Source organism: Megascapheus bottae, chromosome 17 (assembly GCF_031878675.1).
Source record: "Megascapheus bottae isolate mThoBot1 chromosome 17, mThoBot2.hap1, whole genome shotgun sequence".
Taxonomy (NCBI): domain Eukaryota; kingdom Metazoa; phylum Chordata; class Mammalia; order Rodentia; family Geomyidae; genus Megascapheus; species Megascapheus bottae.
The window spans coordinates 18,160,474-18,186,930 of NC_143525.1; the positions used below are offsets into that span (position 1 = coordinate 18,160,474).

Below are 26,457 nucleotides of genomic sequence, written 5' to 3' on the forward strand. Positions count from 1 at the left end.
TTGCTAAAAGCTAGTGCTTTACCACTTGAGCCAGAGCTTTACTCCTGGTTGGGTTTTTTGTTGTTGGGATTTTTTTGGTAGTTTAGTGGAAGTAAGAGACTTAGACTTTCCTACCTGGACTGGCTTCAAGCCATCATCCTCAGCTCTAAGTAGCTAGGATTGTAAGCATGGGCCACCCATGTATTGCTTGCAGTGCATCTTTATTGAGAGTATCTTTACCTGCCAAATTATGCTTTACTTAATACATGTCTTTTTTTTAAAATTATCATCAAATAGTTGTACAAATGGGTTTCAATCCCACCTATCTCCTCCAGTTCTCTAATTCCATTTTTATGTATGTACATTAAGTATTATGATTGTATTTGCCATATTTTTGTCTCCATTTGTCTGCCCTCTCTCTGGCTGGTACATTTCTTGAGTTAGAAGAACAATCATAGTAGGCCCAGAGTTTGGCCTAGTGGTAGAGAACATGCCTAGCATGAATGAAGACTGGGTTCAATTCCACAGTACCACATGCATTAGAAATAGCAGAAGTGGTGCTGTGGCTCAAATGGTGGTAGAGCGCTAGCCTTGAGAAAGCCCAAGGACAGTGAGTGCTCAGGCCCTGAGTTCAAGCCCCAGGACTGGCAAAAAAAAAAAAGGAAAAAAGGATCATAGTTAATAATGATCCAGTAAAGTAGAACAAATTCAGTTAGGATTCTTTAAAAGTTCTTTTATTAATGAACAGAGTCAAACTGGTCTAGTTTACCTAACTTGACTGTGTAATTTGGGAAAGAGCAGACAAGCCATTGGAATTATATTCCCAAGTATCCTATAAAAGGATGATTACATTTTAGGTAATAATCAGAGTCAGATGACAACTTAATATAGTCCTCAATCTTCCTCTTTTCTCTGAGTGCCACTTGTCACCTTTTTAATGTAACCATTCAATAAAGTGAACAAAATAGAATCAAGATCATCGGGTCTATCCCTTACCTATATGGGAAGAGAGTATCTAAAGTAGCAAATAACTGCTCTTAAAGAACTAAGAACCAATGATGAAGATGCTCAACGGCTGAGTTTCTTACTTGGTAGCCACTGTTGCTGTTGATACTTTCTAATTGTGCATACTCCCAGAGAGTTGAGGAAATTATTTCTAAATCCAGCTCAAGTTCTTTTACTTAAATCTTTCTTTTGTGCTGATCTTTTATACATATGAAGTGATTATATGTCAAAGGGATACAAGAAAATTGGCATCAAGGAAGAAAATTTCCAGAATTGAAGCGCCATCTTATAAAAACCACTCAGAATGTTCTTTGACCTTACTTCTAGGCCCTTATTCTATAGAGAGCTCTAGGTAGGATCACTCTAATTTTTCTTTAGAAAAGGAATTGATCTGGAAAAATACATTTAAAAAGTAGCATCTGCTCCAAAAATGTAAGATTAAGAAAGATTAATATGCTATATAAGAACTTCAGCCGGGTACGGTGGCTCACGCCTGTAATCCTAGCTACTCAGGAGGCTGGGATCTGAGGATCAAGGTTCAAAGTCAGCCTGGGCAGAAAAGGACCTTGAGACTCTTATCTACAGTTAACCTCAGGAAAATGGGAAGTGGGGCTTGGCTCAAAGGTAAGGTTGTAGCCTTGAGCTGAAGAGCTCCGGGATACCACCCAGGCCCAGGGGTAGGGCAGTAGCCTTGAGCTGAAGAGCTCCTGGCCAGTGCCCAGACCAAGTTCAATCCCATGACCCACCAAAAAAAAAAAAAAAAAGAACTTTGAAAATTGAATTTAGAATATCATAGCATATTCTGTTTCTAAGGTGAGACTAGTAATGCTTATCCTTCCCACAAATGTCTGGCCAGAATAACTGCTAGAATAGTTAGTGTTTTTCTGGTTGTTTTGGTAATGCTGGGAAATCAAAACCTGGACCTGAGACATTTGAAGCAAGGGCTCTACCACAGTGCTTCCCAGCCCTCTTTTTCTGATTTTTGTTTTCCCTGATGCCACTTCTGGTGGAAATTTAAGCAATAGTTATTGGAACTTACGGGCTTTGAACTGCCCAGTTAGTAGAAAAGCTAATTCTGTTTGCATTTTCCTGCTCCCATACTTGTTCAAAATGGGTAGACCTCTGTTCAGATGGTAAGGTACTGCACTGCTTTTCACCAGCTGCCAGTTTTGACTTCAGATGTATTCTAACATGTGGGTGGATGGTCCTAGCTTTTCTATAAAGTTTTTAAAAAGTACTTTAGGCTTCTTCAGATCAAAGCTACTTTGTAAGTGTGAGATATTATCATTTTTATTATTTTAATCTCTTGCAAATTGACTTGAGGGGGGAAGGTAATATATGCTGATTTTAGAGGCTTAAATGGTTAAATTAATGGCTTAATAACTTATGATTTAATCTTTAAATTGGGGTAGCCTTTCAAGATAGAGTTTTAGATGAATGGAAGACTAAGGAATATAAAAATGAGTGTCTATACAAGCTTATTCAAAATCATTTCAATTCATGATTCACTGTCTGGATCATCTATGCAAACTCTTAAAAATTACAAAAATTATTTATACACAACAGTACAGGAAGTTCACATCACACTTTTTAGTTTTCTTTCGGAGGGAGGAGTTTTTTTTTCCTATAAGTAAAGTTCAGAACATAGAAAAATAATGGAGCATAGATGTCTTAGAAATATATTAGAAATATTATAAAATCTTTTGCTGCAAATAGTTTTTACATTGTTACCTAATGATAGGTTGACAAAAGCCTGAGGGCTCAAACCAGTCTAAAGATGCAGAGTCTTCCAGGCTGTTTTTGAAAATGAAATATAAATGCCATTCTTGTCCTAGACTACCTCCCACAAGTATTCTCATCTGTATTTTTTGGTATGAAGATAGGAAGATGTTTGAACTTTCTTTTCAAAGCTCAAATGAATTATAATGTTCTATTATTTTGAAGAAAACATTTCTTTCCTTCTAAATACTCCCAGTGTATTTTTCCTAATTAGAAAAATAATTCAAAAAAGATAAAAAAGAACATATATGAAGGTAAAAATAAATCTGTATTTGTATTTGTCCTTATGTTTTGTTTTCTGTTTTCTACACACACACACACACACACACACACACCCCCCACATAACACAAATACATGGTATATAGGGATCACATTGGAAATACTGTCTTAAGCCATTTTTTATACTCATGATATCATGAGCTTTCTAAAATGTCACTAAAACTTATTCCAATATTATGTTAATAATGGTGGTATAATAAATTACCTGCAGAATTTGGAGGACACAATGGCTGAATTTTTTATTGTGTAATGCATTTTTATTGAGAATGTTTTTACATTCCAAATTGTACTTTAGCACATTTCTTTTGTTGTTTAGGTTATTTTCAGATCACTTTTCTTTCTTGGAGCTTGAACTTGGGGTCTGGGCACCATCACTGAGCTTTTTTTCCTCAAGGCTTAGCACTCTACCACTTGATCCACAGCTCTACTTCTGCTTCTTTGATAATTCAGTGAATATACAAGTCTCACAGACTTTCTTCAAACTATAATCTTCAAATCTCAGCCTTCTGAGTAGCTAAGATTAATATTCTGTATTCTGATATTCTATATAATTCCTCAAATGAGAAAAATCACTGTCCCCATTTTCTTACCAGCTTTTTCTTAAACATTATATGCTTGAAAACTATTCAATTATTAGACATAGGATTCAAATAGATCTGAATTTTAATTCCAGCTCCATCATAAGGATAGGCTGTAAAATGAGGTAACAGTCAGAGCTGCATGTAGTGGTACAGACCTATAATTCCAGCTCTCAGGAGGTTGGGGCAAGAGGATCACAAGTTCAAGGCCAACCTGAGCAAAATAGCTAGTTTCTGTCTCTAAAAATAAAATGAAGGCTGGATGGAATATGGCTGAAATAGTAGAGCCCTTCCTACCAAATACAAGGCTGAGTTCAAGCCTTAGTATCATACACACACTATACATGCATGTACATACTCACTTTATACGTGCACACAGAGTAATAGCCATAGCTGCTTCATAGAGCTATTATGAGAATTAAATGAGGTGGTTAATTTATGTAAAGAAACATAATGCCTGGATGTTGTATATGTTTTCATAAAGTATGGTAGCTCATGTTACTTATTACATGTACATGTCTGTTTATTTCTTTAGTATAAACTGTCAAAATTAGTATTGCTAAGTAGTAATATTTTATATTTTATGTATCTTGCTATTAAAACTCTTATAATTATGCTAATGGTTTATGAAGCCTACTGCAAATTTATACTTGTTACTCCATCATTTGAGAATATGAGTTTCTTGACATTCTCAGCCCAGCTTGATGTTATTAAAATGCCTCTTGACAATTGCTAGACAAAAAGTTGGCATTTAGGGCTAGGAGTCTGGCCTAGTAGCAGAGTGCTTGCCTAGCATGCATGAAGACCCAGGTTTGTTTCCTCGGTAAAACATACATAGAAAAAGCTGGAAGTGGTGCTGTGACTCAACTGGTAGAGCTCTACCCTTGAGAAAACCCAAGTTCTGTTCTCAAGCCCTGAGTTCAAGCCCCAAGACTGGCAAAAAAAAAAAAAAAGTTGGCATTTAGCTACAGTTTAATGAATAAGTGCTCAATTTTAAAGAAGTTTTCCATTGGGCTTGGAATTTAGTTCAGCGTTAGGGTACCTGCTTAGCATGAACGTTGAAAAACTTTTTTTTGTTTCATATGTTACACAATTGACAGTTTTTCAAGTGCAACCATATGTTAATTTTTGTTAAAGGGGTGTGGTCTGAGTTATTTAATTCATAGAGTATTTTTATATACCCTATTTAAACTAAAAGGTAAGAGTTTTTGTTAGTTGAGAAGATTGTTAGGCTTTCTTTAATGAGCATATGAGACATTGCAATTATAGTATGGATGTTTCTTCACAGATGAATGGTTCTAAAAATACATGAAAGTAGTTTATTCTGAGTGTAAAACTAACCTTATACTTCTTAATTTGTTATTAAATCCTCCTTCCATAGATAAACTCCTCAACACTGCTAAAGTATGTATGAGGAACTAGCTTCACATAAGGGAGAGGGATATCATATGTTCCATTAAGATATTTGACTTAGTTACAGATATTCTTTTTTCCCCATTTATGTTTACTTCTTGGACTTTGTTCTGTCTTAAAATTTTTGATTCATTTCTCTTATTTACATTTATCCTTTTTTAAAAAATGAATTTTTTCTGATTTTATTAGTGACTTTAAATGCGCAAAAGCAATAGGATTTGATACTAATTGCCTAATCTTGATGCTTTCTGAGTACACATTCAATCTAGAGATGAAGTAGGACAATCTGAAACAACTAAAGTGAAGAAAATTAAGTAAAAATATCAGTGATTTACCAAAGAGTATCTATATCATGATACAGTCTTATTTTCAAAGGATTGAAAATTAATGGAAGAAATTTTCCTTTCCACTAGCTTTGCAAGAAAGAAATAATCTTCTGTGAATATCCTCCTGTAAATCCACTGCAAATTGTAGTCTGCACAGAACAGAATCAGGGTGCCTAATCCCCTCTTTTCATGGTTTAGTCTATACAAAGAGCAGAGCTGGAAATTGGATCTTTTGACAGCAGTTACTAAGCAACAGAATTTGGATTTTTTTAAAGTTAACATCCTAATATATCATGTGGCTGATTTTTGAAGTTCGTACATGTCTTAGCTGAGAAAAGTAGACACTCTGGAAGTGACTACAGGTCCCAGCATGGCTAGGGATGGATGTTGGTTCTGTTTAACATGCTGCCTTTTGACACTCTTATCTGTGTGCTGTGAAGAGAAGACTAACTAATGTAGAACTTTCAGACCCTGTGACCTTCAGATTATGAAGCCCCTGTTAGTGAAAATGTAAGATATTTTCCTGAAAAGCAGGGAGGACAAATAAAGGATTTTAAGGTCAATCCAGGAAGCTTTAGAGCTTTGCCAAAAGTTTAGGTCCACTTCCTAAGGCAGTTTCATTAGAAGACAGGCTATGTTTACTTGGTCTGCTCCCAAGTTATTTTTAGAAACCAGAGATTATTACTGATAGCACTAATTTAAATTTGCTCATTTACGTTTTTATATGCTACCAAATAAGATTAGAGTATGCTTTCAACTAATTGCTGACAGATTTACTACATTTTGGATTTTCCAAGCCATTAAGTTCCTACTGTCATCAGATTTCTGCTAACTGCGTTTAGGTACTTCATGCCAATGACTTGAAAACTGAGTTGAACATTTTTGGCCTCCAAAAGAACCAGAAAGCTTCGTTTTACTTACCTAAGAGCACTAAAGGGGTTATAGGAAATGGAGGCTAGAATTTACTTAGAATGTGCTTTGCTGTGCCTTGTGATTCTGAAAGGCTAGTTTTAGCGTGGAGCTAATACACAGTGTTCCCACTGGTGTTTATGGGGATGCAGGAACTGCAACAACGGTCTCTCCCCTCTTCACAAGTGCTTGTCTGGAGATTCCAGGTCTGGCCTTCGGTGTCTCAAGAGGTCGCAGTTTCCTGCAGTATATTCATACCTGTCCCAGGCTCATGGTGCCTACAACACACTCCTGCCTTGAGCCTGGGTATCTCACATTCCAAGTTATTTTTGATACCCCACATCTAGGTCATACTAACTGCCTTTACATGCTAGAAAGATGAGAGTTGAAAAGTGGAGACAGTTGCATCATGTACACATCTGGAAACAGGCCTAGGGGTTCTTCATTTTCTAGAAATGTCTTCATTTGTTTGAGTGGAATGTGTTATTTCCCTGCTTACAGATGCTACTCTTTCCTACTGTTCCTTGATTCTCTTTTTTTTAGACTTCTCTTTCAGACTTCCTATGTGGCTCACTAAGACCCTGTGTATCTCTGTGCTTTTAACCTGCTCTACAGAAAATTCACTGATTAAACTAAGATAACTACATTGTTTAGATTAATTCTGGGGGGATTTGAACTCAGGGCCTTGTACTTGCTAGATAGGGGCTCTACCTCTTTAGCCGTACCTTCATCTCTTTTTGATTTAGCAATATTTTGAATAGGGTCTCATGTTATGCCTAGGCTGGCCTGGATCTCAATCTTCCTATTTATACATCCTGTGTAGCTGGAGCGATAGGCACATGAAACTTTGTCCAGCTTTTATTAATTGAGATGGGGGTCTTTTTGCAACTGACTTTTTTGCAAGAGCTAGCCTAGAACTGCAATCTTTCTTTCTTTCTTTTCTTTTTTTTTTTTTTTTTTAGTTGGTCATAGGGTTTCAGATTATGTCCTGGGCTCTGTCCCTGAGCTCATTTGCTCAAAGCTAGCACTTTACCACTTTGAGCCATAGCTGTACTTCCAGTTTTTTAGTGGTTAATTGGAGGTAAGAATGTCATTTTGGATTTTCTGCCCAGCCTGGCTTTGAACCTTGATTCTCAGATCTCATCCTCCTCAGTAGCTAGGATTATATGCATGAGCTACCAGCACCTGGCTGCAATCCTCTTTTGTAGTTGGAATAATAGGTGTAAGTTTGCCCACCTTAGATTTTTTTAATTAGTAAATGATTTTTTAACTATATTACATTGGGGGGTAGTCATGATGGTTCATCTTTACCTTTCCACATACGTTTACAATGTATTCCACTTGAATTTTTTTTTGGGTAGTCCTGGCTTGAACTCAGGGCCTGAACACTGTCCTTGCACTTTCTCAAGGCTCAAGATCTACCTCTTGAGCCACAGCACCACTTCCGGCTTTTTTCTATGTATGTGGTACCAAGGAATCAAACCTGGGCCTTCGTGCATGCTAGGCAAGCACTCTACCACTAGGCCAAACTCCCAGCCCCTACTTGAATATTTTTAATTACAATGTATTCCAATCAAAGATTTTTTTTTTAAGTCCATAAAATAGAACCTCTAGCTCCAGCTTTAGCTGAGCTGGCTGCCTTGGGTTATTGCATATTTGATCTGGAGCAGACACAGTGGCTCTACTGTATGTGACAAGTGGTTTCATTAAGACTGGGGCAATAGGCACATTTTTTGTATCCTTCCATCTAGTTCCTATCCCCTTCTGAGTTTATCTACCTAAAGTTGTAGAACTTTCTGACTCAATATGAAAACATCTGACTATGTTTTAGTCTGGCAGCTAATCTCGTGTTTGCTAGTCAAATCTGAGTATCTTCTTCCTGGAGTCTGGACCAGAAAGCAGAGAGTTTCTGAGAAGACTAGACATAAATTGTGTGTCCAGAGGAAGAATGATGACCTAATATCACACAGTGAAGCCCTAGATAAGGAAGAGAATATATATGTAAGAAGTGAAAGAGGGGTGTGTGTGTGCATTCAAATTAGAGCAGAGTAGCTACCAGAGGAGTTTCACTTTACTAGTCAACTGAAACTAATCAAGTTATAACTAGCATTACACAACCTTTGTCATAGTTAATATGCTATTAACAGAGGTAGTTAGCTGTGAGTATTTCTCTCTGTGATAGTAATTAGTATACTAGGAACAATCTATTAAAAAAACAGCAAACAAAACCCTACTTTACCTTACATGACTGTCATTAGTATTTTTCTGCTGGTCCTGAGGCTTGAACTCTGGCCTGGGTACTATCCAAGAGCCTTCCTTCCTTTCCTTTTTTTTTTTTTTTTTGGTCAATTGTGGGGTCTTAGCACTGGAATCCCTAAGCTCATTTTTGCTCAAAAGTAGTGCTCTACCACTTTGAGCCACAGTTCCACTTCCTATATTCTGGTCATTAATTGGAGATAAGAGTCTTACAACTTTCCTGCCCAGGCTGGCTTCAAACTGTGATCCTCAAATCTTAGCCATGAGTAGCTAGGATTATAGGTATGAGCCAATTAGTGTCTGGCCCCCTCAGCTTTTCGCTCAAAGTTAATACTTTACCACTTGAGCCACAGCTCCACTTCCTGCTTTTTTTTTTTTTTTTTAGTGGGGGCGAGATACTTAATTAAAGCTCAGAGTCCTGCAGACTTTCTTGCTCAAGCTGGGTTCAAACCATGATCCTCAGCTCTCAGCTTAGCCTCCTAAGCAAGAATTACAGGCATGAGCCATCTGCACCCCATAACATTATTTTTTAAACTGGCTTTTTAACTTGATATGAAAATACTAATATTATGATTTTAGCTTAATTTATTTTTTATTTTTATTTTTGTGAATCCTGTGGCTGGTCCGCAGGGCCTGGGCATTGTCCTTGGGCTTTCTCAAGGCTAGTGCTCTACCACTAGAATCACAGCACCACTTCTAGCTTTTTCTGTGTATGTGGTACCAAAGAATCAAGGGCTTTGTGTATGCTAGGCAAGCACTTTACCATCAGGCCACACTCCCATCATGGTTTATTCTATTTTTAAACTTAGTTTAAATATTTTGTAGTTAAAAGATACCAAGTACTGTTATGCCAGCTTACTAGGCAAGATACATGGGTGATTCAGAATGGAATGCACTGAGCCCTATTTCAGTCTCTGGGGCAGATCCCCCACCACTTACAAAGGGGCTTATCTCAAAGCCATAGACACTCACATTCAACTTAACACATAAACTTATTTTTCTGTATGGCTTGAAAGTGCTACATCTTTGTGGGACTATTAGTGCTTCCTTCCTTGCTTGTTTTAATCTGCATTTGTTTGGCTGTCTTAAGACAATGGACTCTTCTGATTTTTTATCTGTTTTTTTACATCTATCTGATCCTTCATATAGAACTTGAATTCTTTTGTAAACTCGGTGTTATGATTTTGTTTGAGTTGATGGGATTCTGTTCATTTAATGTTAGTTATCTCTTACAGTGCTCCATCTAGTACTTGAGTTACACCACTGAGCTCAAGCCTCTGACACAGTTAAGGTAGACTAGGATGATAAACGTGATGAGCTTTGTCAGTTGGCCAATAATCAGTAATTCCTTGGCATGCTCAGTTGTGACACCTGTAGCCCTTAGTGCTGAAAACAGCTTTAGCAAGTTCTCTATTCAGCCATGATCCAATTATGTTGTCATTTGACTTTTTGGGGGCCCTCACTTTCCTTCAAGGACCCTTTCAGCTCAAAAAATCTTGTGATCTCCTAAATTCTAATTCATTATAGTTTGAAATACTGGTGTTATGCCTGCTTGTTTAGATATTGCTCAGTAATTAGCTAAATATAATCTTTGAAATTGTCATAATGATAGAGAGCAGTGAAATAATGGATATTTTTCTTTCTTCCAGATATTTGATGATGCATACAAATCACAACTCAGTTGTGTGGTTGTGGATGACATTGAGAGATTGCTCGGTGAGTCATAACTTTGGCCATTGTACTCCCTTTGCCAAATGACAACTTAAGTCAAAAATGACAAGAGCAGGGCCAGGAGTTTGGCCTAGTGTACCTAGCATGCGCAAAGCCCAGGGTTCGATTCCTCAGTACCACATACATAGAAAATAGCTGGAAGTAGTGCTGTGACTCAAGTGGTAGAGCTTTGGCCTTGAGAAAAGTCCAAGGACAGTGTACAGGCCCTGAATTCAAGCCCCATGACTGGCAAAAAAAAAAAAATTTATATATATATATATATAATGATTGCCAGGTACTGGTGGTGGTGGCTCATGCCTGTAATCCAAGCTACTCAGGAGGCTGAGATCTGAGGATCACAGTTTGAAGCCAGCACAGGCAGGAAGGTCTGTGAGATTCTCATCTCTGAGCCCTTACTCTTGTGCTAGGATTATTTGGATCTCAGTAAACTAAGATGTTATACATAATAAAATTCATTAGCAAAGCAGAATATGTGTTCAGGATATCAGAAAACTGGAAGTGGGGCTGTGGCTCAAAGTGGTAGAGCACTAGTTTTGAGTGAAAAAGCTCAGCAACAATGTCTAGACCCTGAGTTCAAGCCCCATGACTACCACCACCAACAACAACAACAAAAATTATGAGAGGCTAAGAGTATAACTCAGTAGAATATTTATCTAGAATATGCAAGGCCCTGGATTCAATCCTAAGCACTGCAACAAAAAGAAATAATAAGAGAAAAAATAATGGTATTTTATAAGTTACAGGGCAATTGAAAGAACTTTTTTTCTTTCATGTAAATATTATATCATATCTTACATCTGATATCAACAGTAGTATTTATAGTTAGATGCTTTGTGACCATAACTCCATTACAATCTCATTATTTGCCACAGAGTATCCTAGACATACTAAAGGATTAATACTTCTTAATTCTGAATACATTCGCTATTCCGTGTGTTTGAGATGCCCATAGCTCAGAAGTCCCTTGTAAAACTCAACAGAACTAATGAAAAGATTTGAGGATTGAATTTACTTGGAGACAGAAGTTATGAGCTATCTATACCTCAGTTTCTGCTCTTACAGCAGACTGTAATTGCTTCTTTTCTTAATCCACAGAATAATGGTGACAATATGGGATAGTCAATGTCAGAAACATTCTGAAAGTTAGAAATGTTCTCCAATAATTTCTAAAAATATAGGTTAAATATCTCCTATGAAGTGTAGCCAAAAGGTGCAAAAATGAATAAGCATAGTCACTACAGTTCATTCAAAATACAGTAAACAATAAGTGTCAATGCATTTCTTTCATATTTTATTCATTATGAATTGAACCAATTTGGCATACATCTTTGTAATAATTGACATAATGGAATGACACTGAGACAAAGCCACCTGATGCCTTAGTGAATATCACAGAGTGCTATCCAGCACCTGATTAATCTTCCTTAAGCTATTTGGAAGAGTGTAGTAATGATTTCAAATTAACTGTGCTCTTTAACATTTCCCTCATGATATTCAGAATTGTGTTATGTCTGTTACTTTTTTTTCCAGTTTTGGCAGTGTTTGTTATAAAGCAAAACAGGTATATCTGTTAGGCCTTCTTAAATTAATAGTTTTATCTAATGACCTGGGTTTTTGGTGTGTTATGTTTGATCTGTCTTAGCCCGTTTATGGGATTATTTCTTTAAAAGCTTTTAGGCACATACTTATAGCTCTGTGTAGATTCCTTTATCTAAACACAATTGAGATGTGTGGTCATAGCAACACTGCTATGGCAGGAATGTTTGCCCTCACAGTGTATTTTCACTTGTATGAGTAGATATTTTCTGTCTATTCATTTATTTAGTCTGTAAGTATTTGCTGAGCCCTTACTCTTGTGCTAGGATTATTTGGATCTCAGTAAAATAAGATGTTATATATTATAAAATTCATTAGCAAAACAGAATATGTGTTCAGGATATTCAGAAAACAGAGGGATCCTTTTCCTTCCTTTTTTTTTTTTTTTTTTTTTTGCCAGTCCTGGGACTTGAACTGAAGGTGTAAGCACATTTCCTGAACTTCTTTTTCTCAAGCCTAACACTCTACCACTTGAGCAACAGTGCCACTTCTGGCCTTTTCTGTTTATGTGGTACTGAGGAATCAAACTCATGGTTTCACGCATGCTAGCCAAGCACTCTACCACTAAGCCACATTCCCAGCCCAAGGGATCCCTGTTGACTTCAGGGATCTGATACCTGCAGGTAGCTCTAAGCATAGGGCTAGGTACATATGCAATATACCATGAAAACATGAAAATGGTATTTAATTTTGAAGTACTAAAGTTCAACAAGTAGATAGTTATCTGTTCATCATCTGAGGATCAGTTTTAATGATTCGACCATCGTCAGAATTACATTAAAATTTCTTGTATTTTTTTCCCTCTGCCTAGTTTTCTGGCATCAAATTTTGTTATCAGTGTACTGTTGCCTCAATTTACAGTAATTTCTTAGAAATACTTGACAGTATACCTGGATAGTTTTCCCTTTTAGAAAGAAAAACATAAAAGATGTCTATGTGGACTCACAGTGATTTACCAAAAATTTTATTAATATTTTAATGAATTTATTCATTGGAGGCATCTTTTTTCTTTGACTTATAAAGATAGTTTACTTTTTTTTTCTTGTCAGTACTGGGGATTGAACTTGGGCCTTATTCTTACTAGATAGACAAGTATTCTACCACCTAAGCCACCTTGTTTGCTCTAGTTATTTGGTGGATAGGGTCTTGTATATATGCCCATTGGCTAGCTTGAATGCTTCCTATTTATGTTTCCTATGTAGCTGGAATGACAGGTATAAACCACCATGCCTTGTTATCCATTGACCTGAGGCCTCACTAATTTTTTTGCTCAGGTTGATTTCCAATTTCCATCCTGCTGATCTCTCCCTCCAAATAACGAAGGGTTATAAGCTTGGGCCACCACGTTCAGCTGATGTTTACTCGTAATACCAAGAAAATCTGAATATTTCAATGTGTGCCTGTATGTTTGAATCTCTAATACAACAACATTTCTCTTCCAGATTATGTCCCTATTGGCCCCCGGTTTTCTAATCTGGTATTACAAGCTCTTCTTGTGTTACTGAAAAAGGCACCTCCTCAGGTAAGAGAAATAATGATAAGGGAAATTCCACAGAGTTTTTTCAGTAAATTACATGTAATGATGCACTTTTGGAATAAGCTGGTTATCATAAATGTAAAATACTGTTGTTGAAGGGATTCTGAATTATCGTTTCATCTAGTCTTCTGTCTTAAGATAAATTATATTTCCTGATTTTTTTTTTACTTTTGTTTTCTGAAAATACCCAAATCCTACAATTAATGTTCATCTTATTTTATAAGTTCTCCAGGACTTTCTACATTCTTACCTTTGTCCTCCCAAGAGAGCTTATGATATTAATATAGAAAATATTTAGCATATGTTCTCATTTGTTTTATCACTTCATAGTTTCTCTGATAATTCATATTTAAGGGAATTTATGTTTGTTTACTATAAGCAGATTTTTTTTTCTCAGTTCTGGAACTTGAACTCTAAGCCTGGGCCTGAGCACTGTCCCTGAGCTCTTTAGCTCAAGGTTAGCTCTCTACCACTTGAACCACAGCACCACTTACAAGCAGAGTTTTTTTAAAGCAGGTGGTTTTTACTTATTTCTTGGATTCACATGTGCTTTTAAGGAAGTGGAAATCTAGTTCATGTGTTTGCATTTTTATTGATGTAGGTAAAAGAAACTTTGATTTTAATAGTTTAACCATCTTAAAACGAGCCTATGAAGATTGGTTAAATATATTAATTACATAGAGGCTGCCCAAAGTATGTTTGGCTATATCTCGGGATAGACTATCCTGATTCAGTCTGTGAGCTGTAACCTTAAAGAAATGCTAATCAAAAGCAGATACAAAACTGGGCACCGGTGGCTCATGTGTATAATCCTAGCTACTCAGGAAGCTGAGATCTGAAGCATCTTGGTTCAAAGTCAACCGAAGTAGAAAATTTCAAAAGACTCTACCTTCAAAATAACTAGCAAACAGAAGGTTTGAAGGTGTGACTTAAGTGTTAGAGCATCAGCCAGCCAAACAAGCTAGTCAAAAAAGAAGCTCAAAACCCTGAATTCAAGCTCCATATTAGGAAAAATAAATAATTTTAAAATGTATGTATACATACATATATATATCACTTAAAGGACTTATTTTCTGGGCTCTATGGGGTTTTTTTTAATTAATTTCTAAAGTAGCAAGAAGCATACTTGAAAATTTTCTGTATATGCACTGTGACATGATTTTTTTTTTTCAGTCGTGGATCTTGAACTCTGGGCCTGGGCGCTGTCCCTGAGCTCTTCAGCTCAAGGCTATCACTCTACCACTTGAGCTACAGTGCCACTTGTTTTCTGGTGGTTAATTGGAAATAAGAATTTCATGGACTTTCCTGCCCCAGATTGGCTTTCAACAGCGATCCTCAGATCTCAGCTTCCTGAGTAGCTAGAATTACAAGCGTGAGCCACTGGCATCCAGCTTGGCATGACATTTTTCTCTAGTGCTGGGAAGGAACCTAGCATGGTAGGCAAGTGTGTTCTAGCATTGGCCATACCTCCAGCCCTTTACTTGTTTTGTTTGGCTTTTGAGATGGGTTTTTGCTACATTGCCTATGCTGATATTGAATTACTGTGTTCAATCTATTAGAGTTTTAATTTATACTAAGTCCTTCCATTTAAAAAATAAATAAGTACTGGAGGCATGACTGAGTAGAGCACTAGTCATGAGGCAAAGTGTCAGGTATCAGATTTGAGTCCCAGTCTCACAGTTAGGGAAAAAAGAATAGCCAGTACTTTTGCTGGGTGCAGGTTGCTCATTTGCATGTAATCCTAACCACTCAGGAGGCTGAGATCTAAGGATTATGGTTCAACCTGGGCACAAAAGTTCATGAGATAGGAATTAATTGGAGATAGGAATCTCCAATTAATCACAGAAGAAGCTGGAAATGGTGCTGTAGCTCAAACAGTAGAGTGCTAAGCTAGAGCAAAAGGAGCTTAGGAATAGCACCTAAGCCCAGAGTTCAAGGCTGACAATAAATAAACAATAAATAAATAAACCTGTTTATTTATATAAATATATCTAAAGTTGCTGAAACAAAAATAACTTATCTCCAGTATCCATATATATATATATATATATATATATATGTATCATATCTCATACCCACAAAAGCGTTTCCATGTAGTCAACATATTTAACAGTTGGGAGAAAGTGAAGTAGGAGGGTAACACTGTTCAAAAATAAATATAGGGCCAGGAGTGTAGCCTACTGGTAGAATGCTCACCTAGCATGCCCAAAGCCTTGGATTCAAATCCTCAATCCCACATACTCAGAAGTGGTGCTGTGGCTCAAGTGGCAGAGTGCTAGCCTTGAGCAAAAAGTGTCCAAGGACAGTTCTCTGTCCCAGAGTTCAAGCCCCAGAACTGGCCAAAAAAAAAAAAAAAGGTACTAATTACCTGAGTTATGTAACTGTAACCCCTCTTTATCACCTTTACAATAAGATTTAAATTAAAACCATATTTAACATTGTTACAATGGAAGATGCTTCCAAGCATTAACATTTATGTCTTATAATATTCGGTTCTTTATTTTAAAATAGTTGCTTATTTTACTCTGTGTGTGTGTGTGTGTGTGTGTTCACCCATGTGCTGACACTCAGGCTTTAACTCAGGATGGTGAATGCTCATTTAATGTTTTCACTCAAGGCTGGTTGTCTACTACTTGAGCCACATCTACACTTCTGCTTTTTGCTGGTTAAATGGAGATGAGTCTCTTTAATTTGTTTGCCTGCTCTATCTTCAAACCTGGAGATTCATGTCTTAGCTTTCTTAGTAGCTAGGATTACATGTATGAGCCACTCGTGCCCTGATATACTTTTTTGAATTTCAGCATCTGGCCAAGAGATTTGTACATACTTCCTGCATGAATAGTTTGTTCACCTTGTGCGTGTGTGTGTGTGTGTGTGTGTGTGTGTATGTGCGTAACTTTATATATGTAGCATTAGTAGGCTTGTGTGAGTTTATAAATCTGTAAATACACTAAAACCATTGAATTGTATTTTTTAAATTAAACTGAATGTTAAATGAGCTATATCTGTTTCATTGAATTTTAATATTTTTCTAAGTAAGATGGCTCTTGTAATCTGCTTAAATTGTGAAAAGAAAAATTTCACAGAGAATTGAGGAGTGAGCATCTGAAGTACATGGCCCACCTTGGAAGGAATCTTAAAAACAGCAATTATTAAATGAAAGGATGTAGAGGTCAGTGGTTCTTGCCTATAATCTTACCAACTCAGGAGGCTGAGATCTTCAGATCTCAATTGAGAGTCAGCCTGGATAGGAAAAGTGAGACATTCATCTCTAATAAACCAGCAAAAAGCCAGGAGTGAAGGTATGGTACAAGCAGAAGTGTGCCAGCCTTGAGCAGAGAAAATCTAAGTGAGACTGCTAGGCCCTGAATTTAGGCCCTGATACCAACATAAAAAGAAAAAAAAAAAAGATGTGAAATAAATTTCTCTAAAGACTAAAGAGAAAGGATACAGAAATATGAAAGCAGCAGAAATGCCTGATTTCCTTAGTGATTACAAGGATTCTCTGTTCAGAGACCAGCCTATCATTCATTAATTAGAACTTGGGAACTCTGACCTGGTCTGCTCAATGACCTACTGTATAAGTGAAATTGGTAGCAGGAGAAAGTAATATTTGGAATATTTCTGAATGGCATGTATTTAACAAAATAAAAATCTGCTGCATCTGTACTACTTTGCTTTTAAATATCATCTCAAGTTTTCTAGGCTGATCTAGTGTCAGGAATATTTATCATTCTAAAATAGAAACATTTGCCTCACCAAACCACTGCCACATAGATTTTTTTCAGATGTTTTCAATTAACTATTAAAAGTGTATGCATCTGAATATAAAAATGTATAGAGTGATAGACAACTGTGGTTTTTTTATCAGCAAGGAACAAAAGCTACAGCCATTTTTCTTTAAGAAGAACTATACATATGTGACATGCAGCAATGATATCAGCCACAGAATCCTCAATTTTGCATTTGTTGAAATTCCAGCTTTCACACACAAAAAATTGTGTGAGCATGTGTGCACATGCTCAAATAAAAGAATCCCTCCAGGGGCACTATGTTGTTATGTATCAAGATATTCTCTTTCCCCTTCTGCCCCTCCCCCACCCCTTCTTGTAAATTGGCTTATTAAAACTGGTTCACAAGCCCTCCTTTTTTCCCTTTGTCATTGCCTTGCTCTTGGATTTTCAGTGTAGAACTAAAAATTCAAGTCAGATTTCAGTTACTAGGATAATTTTCTTTGAATTTTAAATTTTTTTCTAAGTAAATGCATAGATTTTTAATGAACCTGGTATTCAATAGATTTTCTTTAAATTTTGCTGGGAAGTTAATTTCATGATTGATTTATTAACCCTTCAAAAGTATTTTAAAAAAAAAGTGGTATCTGTAGTTCATGAAGACTGAAAAACATCATCGCATTTTGTTTAGCATCTTTTTAAAACCAATTAAAAGCTTTTCTAAAATGGATTGAACAGGAGAAAATAAAACATGTTCCCTAGGTCTTTATTTCAATCAAGTTTCCCTGTGTTGTGCAGGAGAAGAGATCGAGGGGGGATAGAAAAATTGAAAAGGGCTATCCCAGCAGGGAGCCAAGCCGGAGAAAAGGGCTTCTCTGAGAACTCAGCAGCCGCAGCTCAGAAAGCTCCCAGCCTGCTTCATCTACATGCAGAGTCACACAAGGCATGGGGGCGCTCACCGGCACACAGAGGTTTCACATGTGCTTCCCTGCTGATTCCTGTGAAAAGCTAACAATTGGCTTGGAGGGTAAAAGACCACTGCAGTTCACCCTCCCTGAGCTGGAGGTACAATTTGTCCAGTGTTAGGAAATGTCCGGCTTAGCAGCGAAAGGCTTGAAGACACCCCTCCTTCCAGTGAGAGTCCTAAGGCCTGTCTTTTACTTGATGACACTGGGGCTCTTTTCAAGTTTTGCAGATTTATGGAAGTTGAGGGGGATGTGCTTTTCCAGATCAAGAGGATGAAAGCCTTGGTCTTAATGTCAAGGAAGAAGCCATGGCGAGGTGGGAAGGCAGGTGAATAAATCCTTCGGTATACAGCTCCAGTGGTGGTATTATTTTCCTATCAGGTCTCTTGTGCCACCGTTTTCTTAAAATATGTATGGATATTCCAAATCCTATAGGCCTAAACATGAGGATCCCTTCATCTATCTGCTTAAAATTAACTCTGGCTATGACTAATATATATGTACATGTACATACACATACATATACATATATATGTGACATTTTATATAATAGTTTGTATAAATATGCATATATCATTGTGTAGGGAGACAAAATATGAAAAAGAACTCAGGTTGTATCCGGGAGCATAGCTTAGTGGTAGAGTGCTCGCCTAACATGCACAAAGCCTTAGGTTCAATTCCTCAGTACCACATACTCAGAAAAAGCCAGAAGTAGTGCTGTGGCTCAGGTGGCAGAGTGCTAGCCTTGAGCAAAAAGTGTTCAATGACAGTGTCCAGGCCCTGAGGGTAAGCTCCAGGACTGGCAAAAAAAAAAAAAAAAAAAGACAGGCTGGGAGTTTGCACTAGTGGCAAACTTGCCTAGCATGTATGAAGACCTGGTTTGATTCTTCAGTACCACATTCATAGAAAAGCTGTGGTTCAAATAGTAGAGCTCTAGCCTTGAGAAAGCCCAAGGACAGCGCTCAGGCCCTGAGTTCAAGCCCCAGGACTGGAGGGGAAAAAAAAAAAAAGAATTCAGGCTGTAAAGTTACTTCCTAGCTTCCTCAACCCTTGTGGAAATACTAAACCCATTGATCTGATCAGTTAATTCTGGGTACACTTGACACTGGGCATTCAAACTAGAAGAGTGAAACAACAGAATAACCTTGTAAGTTACAGAGAACTAATACCATTTAGGTGCTTTCCAACCTCTATATATCTTGGCCCATCATTGTATCTGATGATGCACTACATAAGTGAATAAGGACCTGAAAACTGGTCAGGGGCCAGGACCCAGGTACCCCTGCCATCCCCTCACTGAAGGGAGTTAGTATTCAAGTATGTATATAACTCACTTGGCAGCAAACCAATGGAAAACAGAACTATAATCACTCCAAACTCATAGCAATGTTATCACAAACCTAGTAGGAAAGAATTTTAACTTAATTATAAAGTTGTTGAAAAAAAGAGAAATTTCTCACTCTTCTAGTGCCTGGGAATATTACTTAGGAATATAAGGAAGGGTAATGAGTATGCCTGTAATTCCAGCATTTGGAAGGCTGAGACTAGGGCAGGGGGAATTCTAAGCTAGCTAGGCTACAGGCTTTTTTGAGATCCAGTCTCAAAAAAAAAAAATTTTTTTTTTAAGATAGAGTGGGAGAGAGGGGGGGGGTGGGAGTTAAGGAGAGAGGAAAAGGACAAAACTTAGAGCCACTCCTGGGCCTTGAACTCAGGGCCTGAGCACTGTCCTTCAGCTTTTTCCTCAAGGCTAGAGCTCTACCACTTGAGCCACAGCACCACTTCCGGCTTTTTTCTATGTATGTGGTACCAAGGAATTGAACCCAGGTCTTTGTGCATGCTAGGCAAGTACTCTACCACTAGGCTAAACTCCCAGCCCTTCTTTTTAATCTTTATAAGACATTTGTGTAGTCTTACTTGAGCTACGTTATTAGGAAATCTTGGTATATTAAGCAATTTTTCAGGCTTTGGTGAAATAAGCAGATAATGGAAGACTAAATCGTACAGGCCTAAACATGAGTATCTCTCCATCTATCTGTTTAAAATTAACTCTGGCTAATGACTGCAATATGACTCAATAAAATATATAACCACTTTAGGAAAGACGTTTAGTCATTTTGCCAGACACATTAATTGTAATCACTGATGTGGTGACTCCTGCACTGAACTTCATCTTTTTTATTTTAGAAAAGGGTGGTGATTGGCAGTTTGGTGGCCCAAGGTTCCCATTTATTGAATCAATGACATTTCAGATAGCTACTACATCTTGTGAAGTTTCTTTAGGTGTATTTTGTTTAGTTTGTACTTTCTTAGAGAATTTTATGTAAATTGGATATGCCTATATAATGTATAAGTGTAGATAACATATTACGAATTTATTAATCCTTTTTTTGTGGGGGAGGGGCATGGGGCTTGAACTTGGCCTGGGCACTGTCTGTGAGCTCTTCAACTCAAGGCTACCACCCTACCCTTGAGCCAAGCCCCACTTCCCATTTTCTAGAAGTTAACTGGAGATAAGAGTCTCAGGTCCCTTTGTGCCCAGGCTGGCTTTGAATTTTGATCCTCAGATCTCAGCCTCCTGAGTAGCTAGGATTACAGGCATGCCTGGCTTTATTAATCCTTTTATAAAGCATTACTACAAGGGTTGTCTTGTTTTATTTTTAGATGAGGACATCTATAATAGGCATTTATGATAACAAAGTACATATACGATGCCTATGGGGTTTTGTTAGTTTTGTTTTTTGCTATTTTTTATTTTATTTTTTATTGTCAGGGTAATGTATAGAGGGGTTAGTTACATTCACTAGGTTGTAGATGCATTACTTCTCACACATTGATACCTCTTCTCATGTTTTTGTCCCCATTTCCTTCCCCCCACCCCTCCCAATCATCTTGTTTTCCCCCTTCCCTTTCCTACTTCAAATAAGCAAATAAATGTATATACAATATACTAGGTATCAAAGTCAAATATAGTAACAATATGAGATTAACCAAAGGGCAGAAAAGAGAAGAGAAATAACGTAGTACATTAAGAACAACAATCACACAAGATAAAACTCTTGTTTCCATATCCTAGAAGATATCTATTTTTATACACACATATATGTATACATATATACAGATCATTTTGAGGTAACTCAGAATGTCTAAATTTTAATCATTGGGGAAAGGTTAATAGTATTGAAGCAAAGTAGTTTCTCACAGCTAGAATGGTATCTTCCATACCCATTGCCTTAGAAAAATTACTGTGATACAATGTCAACTTTAAGATGCAGGTTACAGAAACATACAATATGGTGGTCCACTCTCTGTGATGGCATCTTCTCTGAGGTTAGCTTAGTTCAGATGCCTTCTGACTTTATTGCTTGCCTAGTTCTTTAATTTCTTTGTGTCTCTTCTTCATTTATAATTCCTTCTGCTTACCTATCTAAGGGGCCTTACCTATCTAAGGGGCAAACTTGTGGGCTACAGAGATAGTCCACAGGAGTTTTTAGCTTGTAAGATGGTCCAGCTATGGAATATATTTGTTGTAGAAAGTTTCCAAAGGAAATAAATTTGGAGTTCCAACTTGGAATGCTCAGATACCATTTCCTTCCTGTACAATACCAGGGTAAAAAGAAACAGGACATCTTCCCATGTCATGTTCCATGAGACTTAGGAGCTTCCCTGGTATCAAAGCAAACACACTGGCTTGGGTGTTAGAGGTGTCTACTATGAAAGAATAGAGTGGAGACAATTTCTGAATTCACTAGGATGCAGAATACCGAAGTGTGTGACAGTCGTGACATCCCTGAGGATTTTGCCTTGTTCTACTTGGCCTTGGCCTTTAGGGACTGACCTAGCTACTTCCCTTTCCCTGCAGCCACCTGGAGCTTATGACTGGAAGTGTGGCTAGAAACCATTTCAGTTTCTTTCCTACTTTCCTGGACCTGAAATAAGAACAGAGTTTTGGAGATTTCCTCAGTGATTTTGTTAGGTAGCACAGCACATGCATTACAGACATTGAATAAGATCCAAAGAGGAAACCTGTAGAAGGGCCAGGATACTCTCATCTATATTCCTGCTACTGGAATATAGGTGAAACCAAAACTTAACGTTTTTAAATTACAACTTGGTCTGTAACCACATCACTGAGCCAGCCCTCCTTATACTGGGGAGTAGAAAGAGTGTTTTCTCATAGGGAAGGCTCCAGACTACCGCCTGCCTGGTTCTGCCTTGAAAATGTACTTAATCCCAAGTTCTGGGATTACAGGCATGTAACACCAGGCCTGACTCTATAGATATTACTTAACAAATGTTTGTAATATGGTAAATCTGAACTACACATGGAACTGTCATTGTCAACATAAGGAAGAGGACAGGGTTAAAATCAAAAAGAAGAGTTCGAATCCAGTCATTTAACTTCCAGACTTCAGTCGTCTCTTCTGTAAAATGGGAGAAAACTTACAAATTGTTCATCTCCAGTTAACCAGAAAACCAGAAGTGGCATGGTAGCTCAAAGTGGTAAAGTGCTATTTGAGTGAAAAAGCTCAGGAATAGCACCCAGCCCCAAGTTCAAGCCTCATGAGCAACAACAAAAATGAATCATTACTAATTGTAGTTCTTTTTAGACTAAAAAAAATACAACTCAAATTATTAGTTTATTATTTGTTTCCAAGAAAATTGACTCTTCATTGCAGAATAATAATAATATAGTAATAATAATTACTAACAAGCCGGGTGCCAATGGCTCTTCCTATAATCCTACCTACTCAGGAGGCTGACATGTGAGGATCATGGTTTAAAGCCAGTTCATGCAGGAAAGTCCATGAGACTCTTAACTCCAATAAATTACTAAGAAAAGCTTGGGCATAGCACTGTGGTTCAAGTGGTAGTAATCCAGCCCTGAGTTCAAGCCCAAAGACCTGCAATAAATGTTAGTATTACAGGTGATTTTTTCCCCTGAATCTAGATTAGTTTTTGTTTTAAATTTTTCTGATTCACATAGGCTTAATGTGGGGGAAAGATATAAAAACATGACATGCGTCATTATGTTATTATTACAGTAGAATATAAGGAAAAGTATGGCCCATTATTTAATCTTTTTTTTTTTTTTTTTTGCCAGTTGTGGGGCTTCAGCTCAGGGCCTGAGCACTGTCCTTGGACTTCTCTCAAGGCTAGAGCTCTACCACTTGAGCCACAGCAGCACTTCTGGCTTTTTTTCTCTGTATGTGATTTTGAGGAATCGAACCCAGGTCTTTGTGCATGCTAGGCAAGCACTCTACCACTAGGCCAAACTCCTGGCACATATGGCCCATTGTACTTGAAAAGGTTTCCTAAGCACCAGTCCTTGATCCTGATCTTGAAAGCTGAGTAAAAGAGAAATGTAGTCAGGGTCATTGAGCCATGTTCCAGCATGCTACCTCTACAGCAGTAGAGAAATGGTGAATGAAGCACCATCATGCCCAGCCAGGCTTACAGATCTATGTTAGGCTTCATATGACTTATTCTTTTTCACCAGTAGGAAGAATAGGAATTCATGGGAAATCAGAGCCTTCATTTTTCCTAATGATTGCGCATAAACACTGTATATATAACATGTTTATATTAAAGCTTTTTTTTTTTTTTTTTTTGGTTGGTCCTGGGGCTTGAACTTGGGGCTGGGTGCTATATTCCTGAGCTTTTTCACTCAAGGCTAGTCCTCTACCACTTTGAGCCACATCACCACTTCTGGTTTTCTGGTAATCATCTGGAGATAAGAGTCACAGACTTTCCTGCCCAGGCTAGCTTTGAACCATGATCCTCAGATCTTTGCCTCCTGAATAGCTTCAAGTATGAGCCACCAGCACCCAGCTTATTAGCCTTTTGATTTATTTATTTATTTAGATTTGGGGGGACATGATCTCACTATATAGCCCAAGCTAGCCTTGAGCTCCTATCCTCCTGCCTCAGCATCTTGAGTGTTGGAATTCCAGGCATGTGCCATCATGCCCAGTGTTTAGTCTTTTTTAAAAAGGAAAAATTACCACACACATCTTTGGTGTCTGAAGTGAAGTATATTAAGCAGGGTATTAGTGAATGTTAATGAATGAGAATTGGTGTTTACAAACCATGTGTGGGTGTCACTAGTAGCCCTCAGGAAGGGCTGATGGAAGAATGGGCTCTTGGATGGCAGTTCTTAGGGAGGCCCTGTGTGCTATGTATTGCGTTCTTGTGCCTTTGTTATGATATTGCTGTTCCTTGCAGAATCCAAATGAATTAGGTCAGTCGCTTGCTTGCCTGTAGCAATTTCCTCTTTATACAGAAACTGCTGCTTCCATCTATGTAAATGAAGGAGGCAGGGCTTCAAGCTGAAGGAAGGGGTTTTGGCTGCAATGTACAAAGTACTGTACATTACATTTCTAACTACTGGTATAAAGATGAATATGTTATTGTAATGTATATTTTTTAATTTTTCTTCTTTTGCCAGTCCTGAGCACTGTCCTTGGATTTTCTCAAGGCTATAGCTCTACCACTTGAGCCACAGCAGCACTTCTGGCTTTTTTCTACGTATGTGCTACGAAGAATTGAACCCAGGTCTTCGTGCATGCTAAGCAAGCACTCTGCCACTAGGCCAAACTCCCGGCCCCATACTGTAATATATCTTAAAGTTTTTTTCAACCTAAACTGTTTCCCCCCTCCTATGTAAAAGAAATTAGAATTTTGGGGGTTGGGAATTGGGCCTAGTTGGTAGAGTGCTTGCCTAGCATGCACAAAGACCCAGGTTTGATTCCTTAGTACCACATACATAGCAAAAAGCTGGAAGTGGTGCTGTGGCTCAAGTGGTAGAACACTAGCCTTGAGGAAAAAACCCAAGGACAGTGCTCAGTCCCTGAGCTCAAGGCGCAGGACTGGCATGGAAAAAAACGAGTAAAAAAAAAAAAAAGAAATTAGAATTGTGTGTGTGTGTGTGTGTGTGTTTGTGTGTGTGCCCCTCAAAGTATTATGGGCTCCAGACATGGTGTCAAATGAGTAGGTCTCGAGTAAAGTTACCCGAATCTCACATTTTTGCAGGCCTAGAAGTTAGAGGATCTTGCTTTTTTCTTGGTTCTTTCCTGTGTTCTAGATAGTTAAAATTGTTTAGCAAGTTCCTTCTTTCCCATAAGTAAGACATTATCAGGGGATACATTGGATGCATGTTTTGAAAGGTTAGGATGTAAAGGAGTAAGAGAGTCGTGTAGCATTAAATGAGGACCGAGTGTGGAATAAAAACAAGTTTGATATGAACATGAGATAATTGTACACTGGCAGAAAACTATTGAAAGCTTTGTAATAAAGAGAAATGTGAATTAAAAAATCACAGAGGTAAGCCAAACACTGTTGGTTCACACCTACAATCATAGCTACTCAGGCAGCTGAGATCTGAGGATCATTGTTAGAAGCCAGCTGGGAATGTAAAGTCCGTGAGACTCTTTTATCTCCAATAAACTACTCAAAAAAAAAAAGTTGGGGGGCCAGGAGTTTGGCCTAGTGGTAGCGTGCTTGCCTAGCATGCAAGAAGACCCAGGTTCGATTCCTCAGTACCACATACATAGCAAAAAAGCCAGAAATGGTGCTGTAGCTCAAATGGTAGAGTTCTAGCCTTGAGAAAGCCCAAGGACAGTGCTCAGGCCCTGAGCTCAAGGCCCAGGACTGGCAAAAAAAAAAAAAAAAGTTGTAATTGGAGTTGTGGCTAAAGTAATAAAGCACTAGCTTTGAACAAAAAGCTCAGGGACAGGACCCAATCCCAGAGTTCAAACCTCAGGACTGGCAATAAAGAGAAGTAGGGGGGAGGGAGGAGGAAGAAAAGGAGGAGTAGGAAAAAAGAAAAGGGAGAAAAGTTGTAAGAGCACCTGCATATCAAGCTAAAGGGAGTGAGCTGGGACTCTGGAGATAGGGCTAGTTTTTTCACTTGACTTGCTAATCAGTTTGTGCTAACTTTCCAGTGAGAGAACTTTTCTACAAAACCATTCCTTTGGGCATTAATAATACTAGGGCCCAGCTTGGCACTGGTAGCTCACATTTGTGATCCTAGCTGTTCAGGTGGCTGAGATCTGAGGATAACAGTTCATCAACCTACGCAGGAAATTCCATGAGACTCCTATCCAATTAATCACACACACACACAGCAGAGATGTGGCTCAGGGAGAGAGCCCAGGCCCTGAGTTCAAGCAACAAGAACAACACCAGAAAAAAAAAAAAAGAAAAAAAAAAAGGTAGGGGATGGAATGCAGTTCATTGGTAGAGTGCTTGCCTAGTATGCATGAAGCCCTATATTCAATTCCTCAGAACACATAAATAGAAAAAGCCCGAAGTAGCACTGTGGCTCAAATGGTAGAGGGCTAGTCTTAAACAAAAGAAGCTCAGGAACAGTACTC

The 26,457-nt window shown here is 38.0% G+C and overlaps 1 protein-coding gene across 2 annotated transcripts in view; it reads left to right on the forward strand.

The window, feature by feature from the left end:
• Positions 1-26,457, forward strand: part of Nsf (N-ethylmaleimide sensitive factor, vesicle fusing ATPase) — a 123,063-nt gene that overhangs the window by 83,114 nt on the left and 13,492 nt on the right. For both annotated transcript variants that reach the window (XM_090350016.1, XM_090350015.1), the window contains exons 16-17: positions 10,175-10,241; positions 13,295-13,374. In XM_090350016.1, coding sequence (XP_090206142.1) covers positions 10,175-10,241; positions 13,295-13,374 — 147 coding nt within the window. The remainder of the gene's footprint in view (positions 1-10,174; positions 10,242-13,294; positions 13,375-26,457) is intronic.